The 24,311-nt window shown below is 40.1% G+C and overlaps 2 protein-coding genes across 3 annotated transcripts in view; one reads left to right on the plus strand and one right to left on the minus strand.

The window, feature by feature from the left end:
• Positions 1-353: 353 nt before the first annotated feature.
• ERH (ERH mRNA splicing and mitosis factor) lies at positions 354-13,091 on the minus strand. The gene is made up of 4 exons (XM_055538445.1): positions 12,899-13,091; positions 9,401-9,488; positions 4,640-4,760; positions 354-848 (listed from the first exon to the last, which is right to left on the minus strand). The coding sequence occupies exons 1-4, from the start codon at positions 12,899-12,901 to the stop codon at positions 746-748; spliced, it is 315 nt and encodes a 104-aa protein (XP_055394420.1). The 5' UTR covers positions 12,902-13,091; the 3' UTR covers positions 354-745.
• A 2-nt stretch (positions 13,092-13,093) lies between these two features.
• SLC39A9 (solute carrier family 39 member 9) overlaps positions 13,094-24,311 on the plus strand; it is a 49,081-nt gene continuing 37,863 nt past the window's right edge. Inside the window, exons 1-2 of one of the 2 annotated variants that reach the window (XM_055538443.1) lie at positions 13,278-13,400; positions 13,889-14,141. In XM_055538443.1, coding sequence (XP_055394418.1) covers positions 14,028-14,141 — 114 coding nt within the window. In that variant the 5' untranslated portion in view covers positions 13,278-13,400; positions 13,889-14,027. Of the gene's footprint in view, positions 14,142-24,311 lie in introns of both variants that reach the window. The other variant, XM_055538444.1, reaches the window with a different exon arrangement.

Here is a 24,311-nt window from a genome sequence, read left to right on the forward strand (position 1 = left end):
GAATCAGGGAATGTCCACAGACTTCACCAAGGCTAAGGAATTAACCTGGCTGCTGCTGTAGATAAACTATGTCACCAGAAAGTGTTTCATCATGTTTGCATCAAGAGTAGGTATAAACCTTGGAGATACAATTGAGATTCACTTACAAGAGGGAAAAACTATGAAAAATGAGGTAAAAACTCTTTAGCTTCATATAGCCACAGGAAAACATATTCAGCACATATATGGGCTTTCTTCAACTTCATCATGTAGCAGGCTATTGGTTTAGAAACTGATAATGCCTTACAAGAATACCCAATTCAGATCAGAGACACAAAAAAAGGGGGAAAAAAAATCACTCAGGGGGAAAAATATAACTAAAGAACATTTATTTGTTTTTCACCAAGACTTTATCTTGAGGACGTAACTAAACTGCGCCTCCACTCCCCGCCCCAACTTGAAGGAGGATTAGTACAGTGGATGTTATAAAGCAAGTATGAACAGTTTGAGGGACTGGAACCAACGTTAACTGACAAAAACCAACTTCCATCTAAATCATCATAAAAATGTTTAAGTAAAAAAAAGGGGGGGGCAAAGGGGTTTTCAGATTGAACAAGATCATCACATTTTATCTAATACATTCAATTCTGGCTAGGGTATACCAAAATGGAAACAGGGTAACTATAATACAAAATTTCCACTACAGCACACTGCACACACCTGTGTTCCAAGCCCACCCCCGTCCCCCTAATGCTTGCAAACTCAACTATTTCCCAGCCTGTTGGGCCTGTCGACGAAGGAGCACGTAGATCTTCTCTTTAATCCAATCTTTGTTATAAGGCTGGTATGTCTGGGTATCAGCTCGGTAACTGAGGAACAGAAGGATAATAAGCAAAGTTACAATGGTCAAATACCGTCATGTTTTAAAAACTGGAAATTGTTAACTGTTCTAGAATGGCACAGATGTGCACATGTTCATACATGAATATAATGAAAATGTAAAACAGATGACTACATAACTGTTGAATTTTATGCAATATGAAGTTTAGATCATCTAGTACAATCTCACAGCAGAAAAAGAAACTGAGGTCTAGAGATCTTAAGTTAAATGCTCAGTGTGTTACACATCTACTTCTTGACAAAGTGTGCCCAGAAACCATGTGTTCTTTCTCCTACATAGTTAACTATTCTTATGGTTCCTTCAGTGATTAAAAAACTAACAAAAACTTTAGATTTACTATATTTACTTTGAATCAACTTAAAAAAAAAAAAGACCTTTAAAAATATGTTGCTGCCACAAAGATTTCTTCCCTGGAAAGCATTAACAGAAGGAAAATTTTATATACATCCAGTATTTCAGGATTTGCTTTTTAATGAACAATGCTAGAGGCTGAGAAGAGTCTGGAGTATACAAAGAGTAACATCAGCAATGAAACTCAACAGGATTCCAGGGTTTTTGGAGTACAATGCATCACTTAATAGACAACTCACTCAAGGTGTGTTTAGAGGAAAAAAAACAGAAATATTCCACTGACCTACAACTGAACAACTACAACCAGCTAAACTGCTGGTTAAGCAGTAAATTCATTTTTTAGAGTAAAAAAACTAAAGCTATAGCATAAAAAAAGAAGATAATAAGTAAGCAGAGATCGCTGAAACACAAAGTACATCACAGTGTTTCAAGGCCATGAGCACTATCATTTTTTAGGTTCTCAGCAAAAAAAATTATAAACATGTAACTACAAATGACAGTAAATACCTCTAAGTGTTAGAAGTGTTAATCACTCAGTCGTGTCTGACTCTGCGACCCCATGGACTGTAGCCCACCAAGCTCCTCTGTCCATGGGATTCTCCAGGCAAGAATACTAGAGTGGGTAGCCATTTCCTTCTTTAGGGGATCAAACCTGAATCTCCAGCACTGCAGGCAGATTCTTTACCATCTGAGCCACCAGAGAAGCCTACAAAGAAGTTGCCAACTCCTAGGTATTGCTTTGGGCATGCATCTGAATAAACTCAATCCCATTTACAACTCTGTGAGTAGATACAATTATCATCCCTTTTTAATAAAGGAGGAAACCAAAGCTCAAAACAGCAACTTATTTATTAGCTAAGTGACTTCAGGCAAGGAGTAAAAGCTTAAACACTCCTGACCAGAGTTCTTACTGTCTGTGAACAACTGAGCTAGAAACCTATGATCCATTTTTTTTGGGGGGGGGGGGCGGGGGGGAGGGTGGAGTTTAACTGCTTTACAATGTTGTTAGTTTCTGCTGCACAACAAAGTGAGTCCACTGTATGTATACATATATCCCCTCCCTCTCACCCACTCCTCCTGGTCATCCCTGAGCTACAATCCAATCTTTGAAGAGAAACAAACTCCAAAGCAGGAATGCTTTACACCATTATCAGAGTCTTCCCCTGAATGGTAAGGTCAGAATGGGGTTTAATAAAATGCACAAGCTCTCTACTTTTACAGAACATTTTGGCTTTTTACTCAAGTCCTTTTGTTACAGTGAGAAATAATCTATAAACTCACTGCAACTCTTCAGATTACGAGTGCAGGAAAACAAAATTTCTACATGACTATTTTAATTCACTATCAAGTACCTCTTAAATCACATTCCTTAATCCCTTCACCCTCCTAGATTCCTCACCTCTTTTCACAACCTCCAACACTTCCTCCCTCACCCTGAATTCCAAATGGTGTCCTCCTTTCTATTTTCCTGAAGCAACTACAGCCATTAGAAAACCTCCCCAAGCTTCTACCTCACCGCCTGCCTTTCCTACTTTACTATTAATGGATTGTCTAAGATCCTATCTAAAGCCATCAATTTCTCCCTCTACTACATCACATTAGCCTGCCAACATACCATTATTTTTCTCACCTTAAAAACAAAATTAAAGGGGGAAAAAAAGTATTTTTTTCTCTAGCTATAACCCCATTTCCCTCCTCTCCCTTTGAGCCAAATTCTACAAAAAAGTTGTCTGTGTTGGCAGCCTACAATTCCTCTCTTCTTACTAACTCACTGAAATATATAAAGATTTTACTACTGTCACTCTAGGGCTTCCTAGGTGGCTCAGACACTAAAGAATCTGCCTGTAATGAGAGAGACCTGGGTTCAATCCCTGGGTCAGAAAGATCCTCCGGAGAAGGGAATGGCAACCCACTCCAGTACTCTTGCCTGGAGAATTCTATGTAGCCTGATGGGCTACAGCTAGCTCATGGGGCTGCAAAGAGTTGGACACTACTGAACGGCTAATACTTTCACACTTACACTTCTCTCTACCAAAACTGCTCTGGAAATCATCAAAGACTTCCACAGGGCTATACCAAATTTCAATTCTCAGTCCTCATTCATTTGATCTACCAAAAATAAGAAGTATCAATACTTTTGAATGGGTTGGTCCACCAAATTCATCTACCTCTACTCTCCTCACCCTCCATTTATTCTTCCGCAGCTTCACAGGCTTCATTTTAGACTGATTTATTCACTGTGCAATCCTCAGTGCCTTGGAACACATATGGTACATAACTGGCACTCAATAAATGTTATATGAACATGTATGTGTCTCTTTCTGTGTGCCAGGCAATAAACAGATCAACTATAAACATTACAAACCAACACAGCATGACATATATACAGCTCTATCGGCCTCAAAGTTTTTTGAGTTTTTATATCAAAATAATCATAACAAAATTATCACATGTTATAAACACATTTCATTAAAGACCAGAACTGGATCACTTAAATACTCTGAGTGAGCCAAGTAAAATGATTATAACTGAAACACAATGAAGAGGTGAAGAAAACTGAACTCAAAAATTCCAAGGAAATGCTTATTTTCACCCGGATCTTTTGTGAGACAGCAAGCCCAAGCTTGGTTCCAGTGCTGAAACACCAAGTGCCTCAGAGTAGGACCTACATGATTTTCACCACTGAAAAATATTTTTTTCTTGTAGCATACTATCTGACACATAATAAATATGCCTGGTGGCTGAAGCTCTCATTATAGGGTACTTCCATTTTCCTCTGTAAAATCTGCTGTACTTAACACTTGGTCTCTCCAACAATGCTGAGAAGATGAAGTATTATAGACTCACATGCTCCTTGTTAACAGTGGTGATAAGTAATTACTGATATAAATTATAATAAGCATAATGTTAGGGAAAAAAATTTAACTTGACAAAACTCGGAGAACAGAAAAGGTAAGTGTCAAATATACAAACAAACTCATTCTAACATACCAAAATATACATGATCAACATTAGGTGGAATTTAAATTCTATTTCAGTCCTACGTATATTTAAAAAAATCTTGAAAACAGAATAATCTTAGTTTTAATTTAAAGCTAATTGCTTTAGGATAAAGAATATAATTGGGGGAAAAAATAAGTAAAAGATTATTTAGTTTAGGAACAACAAAGTTCTTGGTTCAAGGCGGATGCACCCTAACTGCATCAATTAGCAAAATTCGTACGATTTTCTTGTGCCTTCAGCTTTATGTTGACAATGTATGAGCCACGTGTAGCAGAAATATTAATTACTACATCACAGGTAAAACACAAAGATCTATGTCATGCAGAGTGTGCTCCTAATAGCATAAATCACCTCAAACAAACAAGGTAAAAACATAATTTAAGAGATATGGTGGCTAATACTTACACAAGGCAGCTGAGGTCTGCCAGGTCATCAATAAAATCAAACAACTGGCTGATATCATATGTGATAGAGGGGCTGTTGGGATTCATTCTCTTCAGATGTTCTTCATACATTTTACAAACACCTAAGAGAGGGGAAAACCAAGATCTTACAATTGTATGCACTTTAGATATGAGTAGTGTTATGTGCTTATATCACAATACTTTGTCCTACCCTGTTCATATAGGTCTTTGTGTACCTCCAAATTGATTTCATAAATTTCCTAATAAAAAGTAATAGTCAACCACAGAGTTATCAAAAGCTATCTTAATAAAGCTTGGTTCACTACACTGTGATCAGAAATATCACTTATGAGTTCCTGAATAGAAAGGGTGAATGGAAAGGAAATAAAAACCAGGAAAATTAATTCACTGTGGCCCTAACCCACAGCTACCATCATACTTAGTGGCAAAAGACAATGCTTTCCCAGTCAGACTAGAATACTGGCTCCTGTCACTTGTGTCATGTTCAACATTGCACTGGAGGCTCTAGTAAGCGTGATTTGGCAAGAAGAGAAATAACTGGCATTCACACTGGAATGGAAGAAGTGTACCTATCTCTATAAAGGTATACAGAATACCTTAAGGAAACTGCAAAACACAAACTATTAGAACTAATAAATCCAGGTGGTAAGACTGCATGATGTAAAATCAATATACAAAAGTCAATTATATTTCTATACCCCAACAATAAAAACACTGAAAATGAAATGAACGTCAAAAAAGAATAGAATTCTTACAAATAAATTCAATAAAAGAGACATAAGACACACTGAAAACTGTAAAATGTCACCGACAGTAAAGATTTAACTAAACAGAATGCTATCTCAAGTTCATGGACTGGGTGACTTAATATTAAATACTCCCCCAAATGATCTAGATTCAACAATCCATGACAAAACCTGAGATACTTCTGTAGAAACTGACAAGCTGATCCTAAACTTGACACAGAAATACAGGGGTCCAGGACAGCCACAACAATCTTGAAAAAGAACAAAGTTGGAAGAAAGACTCACATTTCCTCATTCCAGAACTCATCACAAAACTACAAAACTGTAATCAAGACAGGGTGGTACTGCTTATTCATGAAGACAGGCATACAGATTAATGGAATAGAAACAGGAGTCCACAAATAAACCCTCACATTTATGGTCAACTGTTTTCCCAAAAGGATACCAAGACAATCAATAGAGAAAGAGTAGCAACAAAGGGTGCTAGGACAACCGTGCATTCATATGAAAAAGGAGAAACTCGATCGCTCACACCATGCATAACAGTCACTCACAATGGCCCAGGAACTTAAATCTAAGTCAAAATTATAAAACTCTTGGAAGAAAATGTAGGCACAAATCTCTGTGACTTTGGATAAGCTTCTTAGATAGGCTGGACTTCATCAAAATTTAAGCCTTTTGTACTTCAGAGGACACTGTCAAAGAAAGTGAAAACACAAGCCACAGACTAGAAGAAAATCTTTGCAAAACATAGATCTGATGAAACAGGGGCCCCAACCTCTGGGATCGAATGCCTGATGATTTGAGATAGAGCTGATGTAACAATAGAAATAAAGTGCACAATAAATGCAATGCCCTCAAATCATCCCCAAACCACACACAGACACCCCCGCCCCCCAACCCCCGACGGTCCATGGAAAACTGTCTTCCACGAGACTGGTTCCTGGTACCAAAATGGTTGGGGACCACTGAGATAAAACTATTATCAAAAATATGCAAACAATTCCTAAAACTCAACAATGGGAAAACAAAAAACTCAAAAAACAGGCAAAAGATGTGAACAGACACCTCAACAGAGAAGATATACAGGAGGAAAATACACATTATGAAAAGATGCTCAACATCATGATGGGAGGAAATTGCAAACTGAAATGAGGCATCGTTATACCTCTATTAGGATGGCAAAAAATCCAAAACACTGACAACACCCAATGCTGCCTCAGGAACTCTCATTCATCACTGCAGGGAATGCCAAGTGATACAGCCATGTGAAGACAGCTTGTCTGCTTCTTACAAAGCTAAATACAGTCTTACTGTATGATCCGACAATCACACTCCTCAGTACTTACCCAAAGGAGCCGAAAGCTTAGGTCCACACAAAAACCTACACAGGAATGTGCATAGCAGCTTACTCACTGACAAAACCCGTAAGCAACCAAGATATCCTTCAACAGGTGATGGATAACCAAACTGTGTTATACCCATACAATGGAGTATTATTCAACAACAAAATGAAATGAGCTACCAGGCCACGAAAGACATGGAGACATCTTAAAAGCATACAACAGAGAATGAGATGGTTGGATGGCATCACTAACGCGATGGACATGAGTTTGAGTAGGCTCCAGGAGTTGGTGATGGACAGGGAGGCCTGGTATGCTGCAGTCCATGGGGTCACAAAGAGTCAAACATGACTGAGCAACTGAACTGAAGTGAAAGAGCTGACCTGAAAAGGCTACATACTATAATTTCAACCATACAATATTTCGGAAAAGATGAAACTATAAAGACATTAAAAAGATCAGTGGTTGCTGATTAGGGGAGAGATGGGTGAGCAGGTGGAGCACAGGGTATTTTCAGGGTACTAAATATTAGACACATGTCGTTGCACATGTCAAAATCCATACAATGCTCAAAGCAAAGAGTGAACATTAATGCAAACTAGACTTTAGTTAATAACGTATCAGTACAGAGTCTACAATTCTAACAAATGTACACTAACACAGGATGTAAATAATTGGGAAAACTGGGAGGGGTGAAGCAGGGGTTACTACAGAACTGTACTTTCTAATCAATTTTCCTGTAAACCCAAAACTACTCTAAAAAACTAAATCTATTAATTTTAAAAAAGGGATGAGGGGAGGGAAAGCTCTGTATTCCAGACAAATATTAACTACTATAACAAAGAAAAATAAGAAAGTAAGAAAATTACAATTTGGCAACCGCTGTGTGAGAACTGCTTCCAGTGCTTCCATTTTAACTTTTAAAATGGAAAATAAACCACCATTTCTAATTTAAAAAGAAAAAAAGAGCTAGAAAGCCACAAAAAGGCATGGAAGAAACTTAAACATATTGCTAAGTGAAAGAAGCTGGTCTGAAAAGAGCTACATGTCAATGATTCTAATCTATGACATTCTGGAAAAAGCAAAGCAATGGAGGTAGCAGGGAGTGAGGTGAAGAGGGAGGACTAGGGGAACATGGGATTTTAGGGCAATGAGAATATCCTCAATATTACAGTAAGATACTTTAATGGTGAATACATGACATTACACATTTGGCAACACCCACAGCACTGCACAACACAAAAAATGAATCCTCAAATGAATCCCAAAATGAACTATGGACTGTATTCTGCTTCATCAACTGTAACAAATGTACCATACCTCATATTTTTGGGGGGGCGGGTCAGGGAGGGGTGTGTGTGGCACACAGGACCTGAGTTCCCTGACCAGGGGAACCTGGGCCCTCTGCACTGGAAGCAGTCTTAATGACTGGACTACCAGGGAAGGTGTCATTAATAGGAGAAACTGGGGGTAGGGAGAAGTACAGGTGAACCCTCTGTACTTTCTGTTCAATTTTTCTTTATGCCTACAACTGCTCTAGAAATTAAGTGTATTAATTTTTTTTTTAAGTTAGGCTTCCCTAAAATCAGCAAAGGTTAGTAAAGAGTATTGCAGAATCAAAGGCCAAACATAATCAATATAGATAAAGCAAAAATCTAGAGTGTGTGCACGAAGTCTACCTTAATGGCAAGTAAGGCTATCAGAAGAGGAAGGGACTTGAGAAAAGGAAGGAACAAAAAGCTTTGCTTGTCTTTAAAGATTAGAATAGAATCTGAGGAGCCATCTCTGATTATGAGTAGCTTTTTGTCCCATGGAGGTCTACCCACCATTGGTTTTAAGAAGATATTTTTAAACCTAATCCAATTAGCTTCAGATAATCAACAATTCCAGGGACATGCCAGCACCAAATTTTATATTTCTATAAAATCTTTGCAGGAAGAGGTGAAGCATGTGCAATTTGCTAGAAAGGGTGCAGGGTGTACACAAATGGTTTACTGGATGTAATGATCTAATGATGTAATGAAAGGACATGGGATGAATCCAGTTTGTGATGATCCAATCTATGTGCTCTCATCTAACGGTTTATTGAGGGTTAATACCTCCCTTCAGGGTGGTGCCAGCTTATCAAATATACAATAAATTATACTGATTTGGTTCCATTTACCTTTATTCACTGAGCTAAGTTTTATTTCTTAACATTCTGATGGACTGTAACCTTAGCTTTTCATGTTTGACCATTAGGTTGTGTAGGCACTATTAGGTTTCTCAAGCCTGTTTTAATAACTCTATTGAGTTTAACTAGACTATATAAGAGATACCTGTAAAATATTTACACAGCACAGTAACAAAATAACACATAACAAATAAAGAATATTTACAAAACAAGCAGAGGCCTGGGAAACTCACTATATATATGAGCTTGATTCTAAAAAGTAAACATAATAGTGAATGTCAGGTAAACAAACTCAAGACACCTGAGAGTCTCAGCACTTACCACTCACCCTGGGAGCAAGCGTGGACCAGCTGGTGTGGATGCCAGCTAGCGTGGGGGCCAGAGCCTCTATAGCCCATCCCACCTCCAGCCCCTATCCCCTCACCACCCCCAGAAACAAAGTCAATGACTTCTACCCCTTGATTAGTGTTTAAACTCACCTTCCATACACTCATTCACAGATTCATAGTCAGCGTAAGTTCTGCCTTCTGGCCTCTTGGTAGGCTGTACCAGCAAGATGGTGTGAGACTGCAGAGGGAAAAGTGATATCAATATAAGTTTCTAACTCAGTATTTGAGAAATTGATAGTATGGGATAAAATCCCCATTACCATACAATTTTCGTTGGTTATTAAAACACTATTAATCAGAGTGCTCTTTCTGCAATATTGATGCCTCTGCCCAAGTGCAGAGCCAGAAACTGGATTCACAACTTTTCTCTAAGGTCTCTTCGTCTCCCAGTCCTTAACAACTGCTGTCTCAAACTCTTATTGCACTTACTGCCTGTTAAATTCTCAGCATAAACTACCTTGTACTGTTTTTTTCTCTTTTGCACCTTTCTTCCCAGCCAGATTATAAACCTGCTTAGGTGTTCTATCTCCACTGGTCACTCTAATCCCATTAGGTTCCTAATGAAAACAGATATGGGTTGACGAAAGGAGAAAAAAAGGAACATTATAATGATTACAAGCACTTTATCAATCTATGTTTTTTCTAACTTTAGCACTACGGTGAAATCACATCTTATCCAGAGATTAGACTCAAACATTAAAGGTGTAAGATAAACTGGCAATATAAAATTTGTATATACAGTAAACGTTACCCTAGAAAATCCATTAATTATTCACCCAGTAGGTGACTCACTATAAGGGGCTGTGTTATACTAAAATATTGTATTTTTAAGGACTAGAATCACAAAATAGCTAGAGGATGATGACACAGGAAATATGAATATGCCTAAAGAACAGCAGATCCTTTCATCTTCCATCTCACCCTCAATGGGGAGCAGGCTTTTGTTCGTGGGTCTATTTCAGGTTTTCTCAACTCTGGCACTATTGCATCAGGGGCTGGAAGATTCCTTGTTGCAGAGGCTGTCCTGTGCATTGAAGGATGGCAGTATTCCTAGCCTATTCCCAGTAAATACTGCACTCCCACGCCCTCCTCCCAATGTGTGACAACTAAAAATATCTTCAGAACATTGGTCTGTTGAAAGTATAACCCCTTCTGGTTTTTTTTGCCAGGTGTGTAAAGTTCACTAAATTCAAATATGATGTAACCTCCCTGTAAACCCAATGCTAAATCAAACTATTTATAATCTTCGGGAGATGGTGAAGGACAGGGAAGCCTGGTGTCCCAAAGAGTTGGACACGACTGAGCGACTGAACAACATATTCTTCCCTTCTGCTGTACTAGTTTTTAATAAAAAACAAACAAACCTCTTAAGGACAGGAACCAAACGTTCTGAAATGATCAGACTTTTTAATGACCAACAAACTGCAGCTGAAATAGCTGATATGTAGAGCTTCTGAATAAGCACTGCCCCCGCCCAAACAGAACATTGAACACAACATAAAAAAGGAATTTCTCATACTCCTCCCTCTCCATCAAGAAGTGAGTCATTCTGATTAAAAGTTTGAGAGGATCTGAGACAGAACTCGATGACAACAGATGAAAAGTAATTCTCACCTATAAAGACCTGAACACAGCCAAGGCCTTTCTTAAATAGTGATCAAAAGTCAGAGAAAACAGAATGTTAGACTACTGGTTATTTAAAAACCACCAATAGTTTAAATGGCTCATATGTTGAGAAGAAAATAATTTTATAGAAACTATACTAACATTCCTGTAAAAGGACCTGTCCCACATACTAGCCAGACCAGTTGCTACTACATTAATTTTCTTATTTTAATGAGAAAGAAAGGACCAATTCACTTAAGAGTAAAGATATGAAAATGGCTATACAATGGCTGCTTTTTATATTTACCCTTAAAGTGAACCTGAACTAAGTTTACTATTCTTAATACTTACTGCCCAAAGCAAAGCTTAAAAATTAGGAACAAGGAATAACTAAATTTACAAAACTGTAAACAAAATTATCAGATTTTTCCTTCTTCTGAACAGATTTGGTCCGGCATTCCTTAGGTTACTCTTTCTTAGGGGAATGACCAGTAATATATAAATAAGCAATAAAAATATAAGTACATACAAGAATATCTATCTATCTATCTATTGATATCTGCCACAATAGAAAAATAACATTTTGAAACCTAAATCACGAAAAAAAAAGTTATGCAGAATTACCTTAATAATATCCTATTCTGTTTACCAAGCAGTTATGATTCACTCTAATGAAGAGTTAATCTGTTTTTAAAGTCTCACAAACATGAACCCTAAGAATAATCATTCTACTGTTAGAGAAATACTACAATACATACAATTGCTTCTTGAGTTTTAAATACATCTCTCAAACTACCAAAAAAGAAAGGAAGGAAGAATAAAAGAAAAGAAATTGAGCCAATATTTAAGACTTTTGAACCAGTATTCACTTTAAATACAAATTTCAATTTTCAATTCTACATGAAATGATAAAGAATTATAACTGATAACTGCTCAATGATAATGGGGTGTTCATATTAACTGCTGTCATATCCCCAGATTTTAATCTAAGCATTTAAAATAATACCAAATAAAGGCAGAGAAAGAAGGAAACTCCGAAGTGAAATGACTTGCTCAAGGTCACACTGCTAGTTAAGACAGGAACTGGAAATCCAATCTCCTAATTCCCAGTCTTCCTTGGGAGACTATGTTGGGTCAAACACTAACCTATCTCAATCCAGAAAATTACGACCTGAAAAAGTTCCTTGTTAACAATAGCTGCATGATTTCTTAATCTGCAGCAACCAGAAAACGAAAATTGAAGTGTGGAAGCAACCACGATTCTTTGGAATCCTCGTGAGCATCTCCTTTTTGCAGATTACAAAATCCACACACAAGCCAAAAAAACAACCCTTCCCACACATTCCACTCAGATTCTAAGGAAAGTGGACCCTGAGCTGAATCTATCTTTTCAGCTTCCAGACCCAAAACACTATAAATAAAGAAAAGCACAGGATGAATGGCTGGGGGGTGGGGGACACCAAATCGGCCTCTAAAGGTCTTAGAAAAGAGAGAAAATGTATTTTTTCCAAAAAAGGCAGAGCCCAGAAAAACAAAAGGGTATATGGTCGGAAAAGCACGCTACAAAGCAAAGATGTTCCCTCCCGGTCCACACGGGGGATGCAGTAGATTCAGTCTGTCAGCTTCGGGACGGAATTGTCAAACATCTCTCGGCCATTGTTCCTATAGTAGGCTGAGGCGTTTGGAGGAAAAGGGAAGCACCCCCATGCCTGCCTCTACCAAGCAGCAGTCGGAAGAAAGAGCAACCTCCGCAACGCATGCCTCGCCCGAGCCAGCAGGCGGGCGCGCAACCGCGGGGCGGACCCGGGACACGGGGCCTAGCGCCAGGCCGTGTCTCCGCGGCGGGAAGGAGAAGGGTAGCCCCACACACAAGCTGAAGGGCCGAGCAGCAGCACGCCCGCGCTGGATGGGGTGGGGAGATGTATGGGCGGGGGTCGCCCCGGGGGGGTTGGGGGTTCGGGGAGCCGCTTAGGCCTTTCTCACCATCGCGCCAAAGTCTCCCGCTGCAGCCGATGCCGACTCCGCCGCCGCACACGAGCTTACCCGCAACGCCGCCAACAGCCAATCCCCGCGAGAGGAGCCGCCGGAAGTCGTCAGAGGCGCACCGCGAAAGATCCTTTAGGACCATAGAGGCTCACAGATTTCCGGCAGCTAGAGCAGAGAGTGACTCTGTTTCAGCCATCTTGGTTAAGGGAAAGGAAGCACACAGGAAACGTATCGGAACTTGAAAAATAAGCACTTTTTTCTAGAAACGATCTTCGGTACTCGCGTTATTAGATGCGCGGCTAAAGTGATCACCGGTATAGACAGTGACACAAGCCATCTTTCAGTGGCCCCACTCAAAAATGGCGGCTGTATAAGAACTCTGGGGCATAGGTCGGTTGTAACCCCGGAAGTACCCTTCTAAAGGAGGGGGCTGTAAGGCAATCCGGAAGTGGATGTAATGAAGAGGTGCCACTTGGCGGCCATGGCAGCTGTAGTATCGGTGGCTCCGGGTCAAGGCCCCTCGGAGTGGAGTAACATGGGCAGCACTGGGTATAGGGTAGAGACAGCTTTGTATCAGCTTCACTGCTGAACCCCACGACCCGCCATTACCGGCCTGCAGGACTCCTTTCCCCACTCTAGACTCGGAGGAGAGTTTGCCGTGATTGGTGGGCTGGTCCCGGAGCTGGGGGGGCGATCACCTGCGGGGGTGCCCCAGGGAGATAGGGGAGCAGGGAGAACGAACTAGTTCACTTGGGTTTTCGTCCTTTTCTTGCTGCCATCGGGAACATTGCTTGTGGAGGAAGTAGGCCCATTGTGCTGCCCGTATTCCGACGATTGAAGCAATAGCTCCTTCTTATAGTTTTCCATTGACCTCTCATCTCTGTTAACCCATGGGAATCCAGTGACTGGTATATGAAAACTTACGGGCTGGGACCTAAGATTGCTGAAAGTTGACTCTAGTATCAGCAAAAGGCGGGCTCTTTACAGGTACGTTAAGAGAGAAGTGCCTCGTGAACGCATCTGCCGGTGGGGAGGACGAGAACTGGAAAGTCCACCTGTTCTCTTGGAACAATCACCCGTGTTTAAGGATCTGAGCTCCCGAAAAATTATAGACTAGTGGTATTGGATGAATAAAGAAGGCAGAATGGATGATTTCATCTCCATTAGCCTGCTGTCTCTGGCTATGTTGGTGGGATGTTACGTGGCTGGAATCATTCCTTTGGCTGTTAATTTCTCGGAGGTAAGCGCTCAATTTTCTATTTTCTATCAGCTGTCAGGATGGCAGCTAGGAAGTAGTGACAGTTGAAAGGGAAGCTGCTTCCCCATTTAATAGCAGAGCCAAAGGTCTTCTTAAGGATGACTTTTTTCAGAAAAGGCAAAACATTTAATAAGAGAAACAAACCTTTTATTTAGCACGAGTTCTTAACGGAGAGGGGTAGGGGCGGGGAGTGGTGGATCCACTGAAGATCCTTGGATACTCTGAACTTCCTGAAATTGCATACCAAAATTTGGGACTCTGTACATTTTCCGGGAAAGACACCATAATGTTATTTTGATACCCAGAAGTTTCAAAGAATCAAGGTTCTGGATTGCTGTCAAAATATACATGAAGAATATTGTTTGTTCATATGAGTTGAAATCAATATAATTTCTTTTTGAGAAAATCAGGCATAGCTTTTTGGGAAAAGGTTTTTTTTTTGGATACTTGTAATTAGAATGAAGTAAGGAAAAAAACTAGATTGTTCTTAACTCAAACTTCCTTTTAAAGGAGAACATTGGATAGGTTTTTGAAATTGTTTTCAAATCTATTTTCTTAGAAATGAATTTTTTTGTTAGTATGGTTTGACATTTGTTTTAATTTCTTTGGTTCTTTATTATCACTTGAAGGAACATTAACAGGGAAGAAAGATAGATGAACGTATTGTTCAATGAAAGTGCAGATGGATTCTTTGGGCTGTTGTAAGGAGTTCACATCTTGCACAGTGCTCAAAGATTAGGGGAGAAAAACTACTGCATTCAGGATTTCTTAAGTATACCTTGATGTTCAACAGTAAGATAGTTTCACTGTCAGTCCTGAAAGTGCTTTCAAAGAAAAGGGAAGTGGAGAATGGTCTGAAGTAAAGGAAAGGTATAGATGAGCTGTGAGGTAGACCTTGAGTTAACCTGAGGGAAGAGAAGGCATTGGTGGTAAAGAAAATAGCCTGTGGGTGAGAAAAAAGTTGGGACTAGGTGTTATGAGTTTGAGAAATAAACCCCATAGTCAGATAGAAGGGGGACTTGAATTGCTGCTGCTCCTTATCTGTTTCCTTTTTGGTTTTGGTTTCTTTTTGCATCTAATGACAGAGAAGGCAATGGCACCCCACTCCAGTACTCTTGCCTGGAAAATCCCATGGACGGAGGAGCCTGGTGGGCTGCAGTCCATGGGGTCACTAAGAGTCAGACACGACTGAGCGACTTCACTTTCACTTTTCACTTTCATGCATTGGAGAAGGAAATGGCAACCCACTCCAGTGTTCTTGCCTGGAGAATCCCAGGGATGGGAGAGCCTGGTGGGCTGCCGTCTCCGGGGTCGCAGAGTCGGACACGACTGAAGCGACTTAGCAGCAGCAGAAGCAGCATCTAATGATAACATTGACCTACAATTTTTTGAGCATATACATTACCTAATTTCATTAAAAAAAAAAACAAAAACAGTGAGGTACAGATGAGGAGACTGAGACTTAAATTATGTAACTTGGACAAGTTTATGAAATGTGTTAGACTCAGAGCTGATCTAGATTTTTCTGGCTCAGAACAGTTCTTAGCCCCTCTGTCCCTTGAGGCATAGTAGTCCATATAGCGAATCTAGCCACAGACGTATTTATTTATTTGGCTGCACCAGGTCTTAGTTGTGGCCTGCAGGATCTTTAGCTACAGCATGGGATTTTTTTTTTTTTTTCAGTTGTGTCACGTGGGATCTAGTTCCCTGACCAGGGATCGAACCCGGGCCCCCTGCATTGCAAGCATGAAGCTTCAACCGCAGGGCCACCAGTAAAGTCCCTGGATTTACTTCTTTAGATTAGCAGAGTGTCGATTTTATTGTTGCTGTTTTTTTGTCTTTATTCCTCAAAGTAACGGTTAGAGCTGAGTAGTGGTAGATTGTCATGGTCCTTCTTGGCTGTGAAGCCTGCTTCACTTGTTTGAGCTACCTGCCTGCCCAGTACTTTGTGAGTGTGCTGTCTCTCCTCTGACTAAATCATGAAAAAAGAGTAAGAGTGTCAATTGCTCAGTCGTGTCTGGCTCTTGGCAACCCCATGGACTGTAGCCTGCCAGGCTCCCCTGTCCATGGAATTCTCCAGGCAAGAATACTGGAGTGGGTTGCCATTTCCTTCTCCAGGGGGTCTTCCTGACCTAGGGATTGAACCTGGGTTTCCAGTACTGCAGGAGGATTCTTTAACACTGGGCCACCAGGGACTGAGTCTTCTAATTACATTAGAATTGAATTGACATTATTAGGGCTGACATTTGTGAAGTTTAAATTGGTTTGTATATTTAAAGCCTCAGTAGAGATAACATTTATGAAGAATTATAATTAATTCAAATAAAAGACTGATAAAACTTTATTTCTATAAAATTCCTAGACCTTTCCAGTTTCAGTATTTTCTCAAACTGTTTTCAGTGATTTTTGCAATATACAGGTATATGCTATCCTCTTTTCTCACTTAAGGAAATGTGTCCATGAGTGGTGTAATTAACTAGGCCACTAATAAAGATAATTAGTATGATATGTCATTTATGGCTTTCTAAATTGATGGTCAGATGGTCTTTTTCCAGCTGTACTTTTTTTTTTTAATATTTTATTTGTTTATTTAATTGTTTTTATTTCTTTCTTTGACCATGTTAGGTCTTAGTTGCAGCATGTGGGCTCTACTTCTCTGACCAGGGATCGAACCCCTGGCCACCTGCTTTGGGAGCATGAAGCCTTAGCCATGGACCACCAGGGAAATCCCCCCAGCTGTAGTTCTTGAAATGCTATAACTCACCATTCATATCTATTCATTATTACAGCAGGACCAATGCATTTTGAGCTGTTAGGATAAAAAAATTAAAGTTATATATAACTTAGTCAAAGACATTTTAGAATTCAGCTGGCGATTTTTGTCTCCTAGGAATTAGCATTTTTTTCCAGACAGGTTATACTATTATTATAAATCAGCATGTTGTGAAACTGCTGCCGCTGCTGCTGCTAAGTCGCTTCAGTTGTGTCTGACTCTGCAACCTCATAGACGGCAGCCCACCAGGCTCCCCGTCCCTGGGATTCTCCAGGCAAGAGCACTGGAGTAGGTTGCCATTTCCTTCTCCAATGCATGAAAGTGAAAAGTGAAAGGGAAGTCGCTCAGTCGTGTCCGACTCTTAATGACCCCATGGACTGCAGGGTCCTCCGTCCATGGGATTTTCCAGGCAAGAGTACTGGAGTGGGGTGCCATTGCCGTCTCTGATTGTGAAACTAGTAGATAATAAATCTGTAAAAAATGAACTTCATTCACGAAGACCAAGAAACAGAGTTTCTATCCTTAGAGAATAGCTCCCCAAATTCCTACATTGACTAAACAATTTTTCTTTTTAAGGACGTGTAGCTTTTCTTTGGGACTGGAGTTATTTAAAATAAAAGGACCAATAAATCTAATTTATCTTGTAGTTAACTTTCATTTATATGAGAAGATATGTTTTTATTCATGTTCTTAATCTAACTACTACTTTGTCTTTCAGCACTTTTTTCTTCAGAATTTCTCAGAGCAGGAACAAAAGATCAATAAAGCCATTAATGGTGGCAGGATTAGTATTTAGAAATGAGATAAAGTCAAGTAGTCTGAAATTACTGTAGCAGTGGTATCTGTCTGCCATGTCTGACCATCATGAGGTGTGTGTGGCATTGATTTCTTAGTCACCTTCTCCAACATGCCTTGTCCCCAAACCAACTTTCTCGATTGATGGTTTTGTAACTTCCTTATGCCTAAATGGGGGTTCACAGATGGCGCTAATGGTAAAGAACCCACCTGACACTGCAGGAGACATAAGAGACTCAGGTTTGGTCCCTGGGTTGGGAAGATCCCCTGGAGGAGGGCATGGCAACCCACTCCCGTAATCTTGCGTGGAGAATCTCACAGACAGAGGAGCCTGGAAGGCCACAGTCCGTAGGGTCGCAAAGAGTTGGATACGATTGAAGTGTCTTAGCATACATGCATGCCTAACTGATTTCTAGAATAAAGGAACAAAATCTCTGATTCTCAAATGCGTTTATAAGTGACTGATAATCAAGATATTTTCTTCAGCATATGAGCAGGAGAAAAATTAAACTTGTAAAAGCAGCTGAAACATGCTTTATACAAATAAGGTTTTGTTGGATAAAGGAATTGGACACACTAGCAACTACATTGTGTTTTTAAGATTCAGCTGTTGAGCAGTTTTCTTTGGCTCTAAGTGAAAATGCTATATAAGTAGGTTGAGAACCTGTGGCTTAACATTTTGTTGTTGTTCTTTAGTCTCTAAGTCATTTCTGACTCTTTTTGTGACCCCCATGGACTATAGTCTGCCAGGCTCCTCTGTCCATGGGATTTCCCAGTCAAGAATACAGGAGTGGGTTACCTTCTCCAGAGGATCTTCCTGACCCAGGGATCAAACCCGCACCCCCTGCGTTGCAGGCAGATTAGTTATTGCTGAGCCACCTGTGAAACATTACCTAGGATAAACAGCTCATCAGGTGCTCTGATGAGTGAAGTTCAGGTGGCTAGAGTGAGGTTTTAGATCAGTGATCTGAGGATTATCATTTACCTGAGCATGTCTCCTCTTTGTAACAGAAATCAAAGCATTTGCCCAGAGCTCTAGGGCAGCACTCCTCAAACTCTGGTGCTTGACCAGTTTTATCTTTAACTTCCATTCCTTTGCAGAGCAGTATACTTGTGAAAATAAAATGGGAAAAAAGGCATACAAAATACAAGCCCAGATGTAGTATCGTGAGATTTAACAGACATATAACTACTCCTATAGTTGTAAAGATCATATTGCTATAAAATTTTTCAAAGACTTCCTCTCATGTACTTGGTGGTGGTGGTTTTAGTCGCTTAGCCGTGTCTGACTCTTTGTGACCCCATGGACTGTAGCCCACCAGGCTTCTCTGCCTGGGGGATTTCCCAGGCAAGAATACTGAAGTGGCTGCCATTTCCTTCCCCAGAGGATCTTTCTGACCCAAGCCTCGAACCCGTAGGTCCTGCATTTCAGGCTGCCTCCTGCATTGGCAGGCGGATTCTTTACTACAGCCTGTACTTGTTGCAGACCATTTTGGATTATAATGCCACATTTTTTCATGTGTTAAAACAGTATAGATCCATAGCTATCCAGATGAAAGTAGTGTTACTCCTATCTCAATAAAGTTTTTAAGGAAATTAGTAATGCACTCATTTCAAAAGGAACTGTCTGAGACAGTGTAGTTCAAAATCAATGTTGCGCAAACTGTTTTAACATCCACCTCTCTTCTGTTAAATGGCCTTGTAGGATTGTTGTGAGGATGTAAGGAAATAACATAAGCACAGGGCTTAACAATGGATCTAGAACATAAGAACTTTAGAAAACGTTGAGGATTATTCTCAGTACTGATTGTGAAAACTTTCTAAAGATTTTCATTTTTATAACTTTGTTCTAAATTATTCTCGACCCAGGGATTGAACCCAGGTCTCCTGCATTGTAGGCAGATTCTTTACTGTCTGAGCCACCAGGGAAGTCCTCTAAATTATAATTTTAAAAGCTTTTCTTTTGGAATAGACTTCTAATAATGGGTATACTCCTCCATTCCCTACCCCAAATCATGAAACTTCTCTGCAATTTGGAATCCAAAAGGTCTTGCTTCGGGGTTGGCTTTCCAGGTCACCGTGAATGTTTTTTTTGGAGAGGCCAGGTCTTTTCCACTGGTCTCCCTGCTGGAAGACCAGTATAATATTTTTCTCAGTATTTAAATTTTTCTTCTTCTTTTTGTTAAACTTTTCTGGTTCAGATTACTTTATGGTTTTCATTTCTTAATTGAGCCCTGACTAATACAGCTAAGGTAATGGGTCATAAAGGCTTCCCAGGTGACTCAGTGGTAGAGAATCCACCTGCCTATGCAGGAGACGGAGGTTCGATGCATGGGTCAGGAAAATGCCCTAGGGGAGGAGATGACAACCCACTCCAGTATTCTTGCCTAGGAAGTCCCATGGACAGAGGAGCCTGGTGGGCTACAGTCCATAGTGTTGCAGACACAACTCAGTTGTGGACACAACTGAGCACGCACACACAATAGGTCATAAAGTCATATAACTACTGAGACCGAACAGTAAATCAGCCCTGGGGTGAGGTAAAATGGTCCACGTGTCATGATACGTGGCAGCTGACCTCCAGGGTCAGTGCCTAGGGGTCTCAGGGAGTCATGAGAACTGTGGTCAGCCGTGGCACAGAAGAGCAGGTGTCGTTTAATGACACCAGCCCTGGCATTGCCAAATCTTCCTGCTTTTCAGAAGTTGAAAATATTGAATCTTCTAAATTTTATACTTTAGTTGCTAATTCAAGTATTACACTGCTGTGTGGGTCAAAAAAACCTATGTTTATGAGCTGCCAGTCTCAAACTTCTGGGCTGGACTGCTGATTCCTAAGCTCGCTGTGAAGTAAAGAACAAACTAGCAATAGAAGGGAGGGACAGCAAGTAGAGGAAACAAGTCACAGCATGCCGACAAGTGGGGGGACTGAAAAAATTTCAAATTGCTACAAAACCTCAAAGCACCGTTGTTTAGAACCACTTTGAAAAGGGGAAAACGTCTCTCTCTGCATATTAAGGGCACTGTGCTCTCTAATCCCACAGTATAATAACAATAGCTACAGTATCAACTTATGTGTTAAGTTCTGCTATGATTAACAGTGACCTTGAAAGGGAAGAGCCTCAAGCTTTATTAAGTTCAAAGCCACTATTTATATACCCTCTAAATAAAAAAAATTTTAAGCCTAGCTGTATAATTGAGGCTCTTTGTGAAAAATTTGTAAAACATGATAAAGTATGAAAGGAAAATATTATCCCAGTGGAGAATCACTAGTAACATTGGTTAGTAACTAGTTAGTAACTAGTAACATTGTTTCTTTGCATTCATTTTTTTTTGCATGTTTGTTTGCATTTTTAATATGGTTGATTAGTGTGCGTGTGTGTGTGTGTGTGTATACATATATATATATATATATTTGCATTCCCCCTTCTTTTACCTGGTATTCTTTTCATTAAAAACATGCTCTAGGCACTTATGGCCTCATTTGGCCACAGCATGGCCACACAAGGCTTGTGAAAACCAGGGTTTGAACCGAAGCCCCTGGGCAGTTAAAGAATGGAATCCTCACCACTACACAGCCAGGGAGTTCCCTCTAGGCACTTTTTCATGTCTTCATTACATTCAGTTATTTTATGTACAGAAATTCTTATTATGCATTTGTTTTCAAGTTTTTGCCATGATACTGTTGGGTTTTCTTAAATGATAATAGTGTTGAATGGATATTTTTGTGTGTAATGCTATGACCACATTTCAGATTGTTTCCTCAGGGGTAGAATGACAGGATTAAAGAGTATCAATATCCTCAAGAAGAGTCTCAGTCTATATTACCAGGTTTTCTTAATGTATTTTGTCCAACAAACGCAAATGACACTGTATTCTCACAAACACTGAGTACCATCATTTTTAATTTTTAAAACTTGGCTAATTTGATCCAAAATCACTGCAGATGATGATTGTAGCCATGAAATTAAAAGACACTTACTCCTTGGAAGGAAAGTTATGACCAACCTAGGTAGATTATTAAAAAGCAGAGACATTACTTTGCCATCAAAGGTCCGTCTAGTCAAGGCTATGGTTTTTCCAGTAGTCATGTATGGATGTGAGAGTTGGACTGTGAAGAAGGCTGAGCGCCGAAGAATTGATGCTTTTGAACTGTGGTGTTGGAGAAGACTCTTGAGAGTCCCTTGGACTGCAAGGAGATCCAACCAGTCCATTCTAAAGGAGATCGGTCCTGGGTGTTCTTTGGAAGGAATGATGCTAAAGCTGAAACTCCAGTACTTTGGCCACCTCATGTGAAGAGTTGACTCTGGAAAAGACTGATGCTGGGAGGGATTAGGGGCAGGGGGAGAAGGGGACGACAGAGGATGAGATGGCTGGATGGCATCACCAACTCGATGGACAGGAGTTTGAGTGAACTCCAGAAGATGGTGATGGACAGGGAGGCCTGGCGTGCTGCAATTCATGGGGTTGCAAAGAATCGGACACGACTGAGCAACTGAACTGATTTTGATAGAGAAAAATTATTTTTTTCTCAGTTCAATCAAACTTCTTATGTATCAATAATATTCGTTGTCAGTGTTTTCCCAGGTCTTTCCCATGCATCAGTGTGTTTTTGTTTTTGTAGTCACATTGAGCAGTCTTATGAGATTTTGTTTTATTTTTAGAAAGGACTCATACAAAAAGAAAAGCAAGTTGGTCTTGTTTTCCGAGATTGAAGGAAGTAGCATCAGTGGAGTATTGCTTGTTATTACCTCTATGCAAATGAATTTAGGAAAGGGAAACCTGTATGCCACTGGCATAATGGTAACGATGCAGCATTGTTCACTCGAACTTTGATCCAAGGGTCTGGGTTTTGTACTGTGACTCTTGTGGAGGAGGGGCTTAGAGGCATTTACGGCGTGCTCCCAGTGAGGTCGGAGGTAAGTGCTCTGACAACTACTCTGTATTGAGTGCGCTGACATCTATGCCCACATGATAGTGGTAGTGGCAGTCCTGTCTTCCAGAGGATATTGAACTTGCTTAGTGTCACAGAGCCACGGCTTAGAGGCAGGATGCTTTTAGACATCTTGTCTCAGTTGTCAGGACTTGAAGAATCAAGTTCACATTTGAGTTCTCTTGATTACTGTTACTGTAACTTAGCAGCAGATCTTGTAGTTGGTAAAGGAAGTGTCTCCTTGAAGCAGGTTTATTTGTAAGAATATAGAGAAAGCCTTTATTGCCTCAACAGGAGTTACTTTGTGCCCTGTGATATTTCATCCCTTCAGTGCTTCCAGCTTTGAAGGGGTCAGTCTTCCAACAAGCGACGCATCTTTCATTTTTTAGGAAACTGCAGTTGAGGCTTTTCAGTACAACATGAGCATGGTATAAGGGAGATTGAAATAAACAGTCTTCAGTATTAAAAGCTTTTAAAATTATTGGCATGTCTTTAATTGAACCAAACAATTTATTGACTGTTTCTGTGAGCAAGGAAAGAAAAACCATTTAACTACCGTGGTATCTGCCAAGAAAACTAAACTGACTTCAAAGCTTGCACTACGCTGATAGCTTAATGGCATTGAGTACAAACTGCTGCTTTACTTAATACTTCTGGTCAGTCCTTTGGCTTAGTCAGCTACAGACATGAAATTGTAAAATGAGATAACACCAGACAAACGGCATTGCACAGTTCATGCCTCTCTTGAGCAAATATTTCACTTGTTCAACAGATATTATTGCTTTGGGAACTCTTTTCATCTTGAACCACACGTGAAATTTGTACTTCTTCATTTAAATATAGCTTTTCAGTGATTTACCGTAAGCAAAGGAGAGAACTTGTCAGCATTTTGACTTTGACATGTACTCTGTTCTGAGATTAAATAACAAGTTGTGAAGTTGTGTGAAAGAATACAGCTGTACAAATAACATGGAGCCACATCTCAAGTGCTTGAAATAAATTGAGTCTAAAATGATTTAGGTAATTTAAAAAAATTTTTTAACAAAAATTGAAACTGTAACCCATGGCTGCTGCTGTTAAGTCGCTTCAGTCGTGTCCGACTCTGTGCGACCCCATAGATGGCAGCCCACGAGGCTCCCCCGTCCCTGGGATTCTCCAGGCAGGAACACTGGAGTGGGTTGCCATTTCCTTCTCCAATGCATGAAAGTGAAAGTAAAGTCGCTGAGTCTTGTCCAACTCTTAGCAACCCCATGGACTGCGGCCCACCAGGCTCCTCCGTCCATGGGATTTTCCGGGCAAGAGTGCTGGAGCGGGGTGCCATTTATGCTTATTTTTTTGACTATTCGATTTTTTGTTTCTGTCAGAAGTGTTCCCTCTATAATTAGGTGACTATGAGAAAGTTACTACACGTTTATCAAGCTGATCAAAGTTATGTACAATAAATAATCTTCATAACAGTTTGCCGGAGATTGAAGCAGTGACTAAATAGTGATTGAAACAGTGCTAAAGCTTGAAACAGGTTTTGAACTCCTTGGAAAAAAAAAGATGTCATTTAAGGTATTTGCATTAATGAGACAAATGACTGCGTTGCCTCACATTTACTGTGGTGGAATCCTATTATGGTTCCTTATTTTATGTACTTTAATACCCCTTG

This window comes from Bubalus kerabau, chromosome 10, assembly GCF_029407905.1.
Source record: "Bubalus kerabau isolate K-KA32 ecotype Philippines breed swamp buffalo chromosome 10, PCC_UOA_SB_1v2, whole genome shotgun sequence".
NCBI classification, from domain to species: domain Eukaryota; kingdom Metazoa; phylum Chordata; class Mammalia; order Artiodactyla; family Bovidae; genus Bubalus; species Bubalus kerabau.

Excerpts from the sequence above, each read along its gene's own strand:
- ERH (XM_055538445.1), bottom strand. Across the intron at positions 4,761-9,400 it reads TGTGAATGAGTGTATGGAAG|GTGTTTGTAAAATGTATGAA; the intron begins GTGAGTTTAAAC and ends CCCCTCTCTTAG. Across the intron at positions 849-4,639 it reads GCAGACCTCAGCTGCCTTGT|TTACCGAGCTGATACCCAGA; the intron begins GTAAGTATTAGC and ends TCTGTTCCTCAG.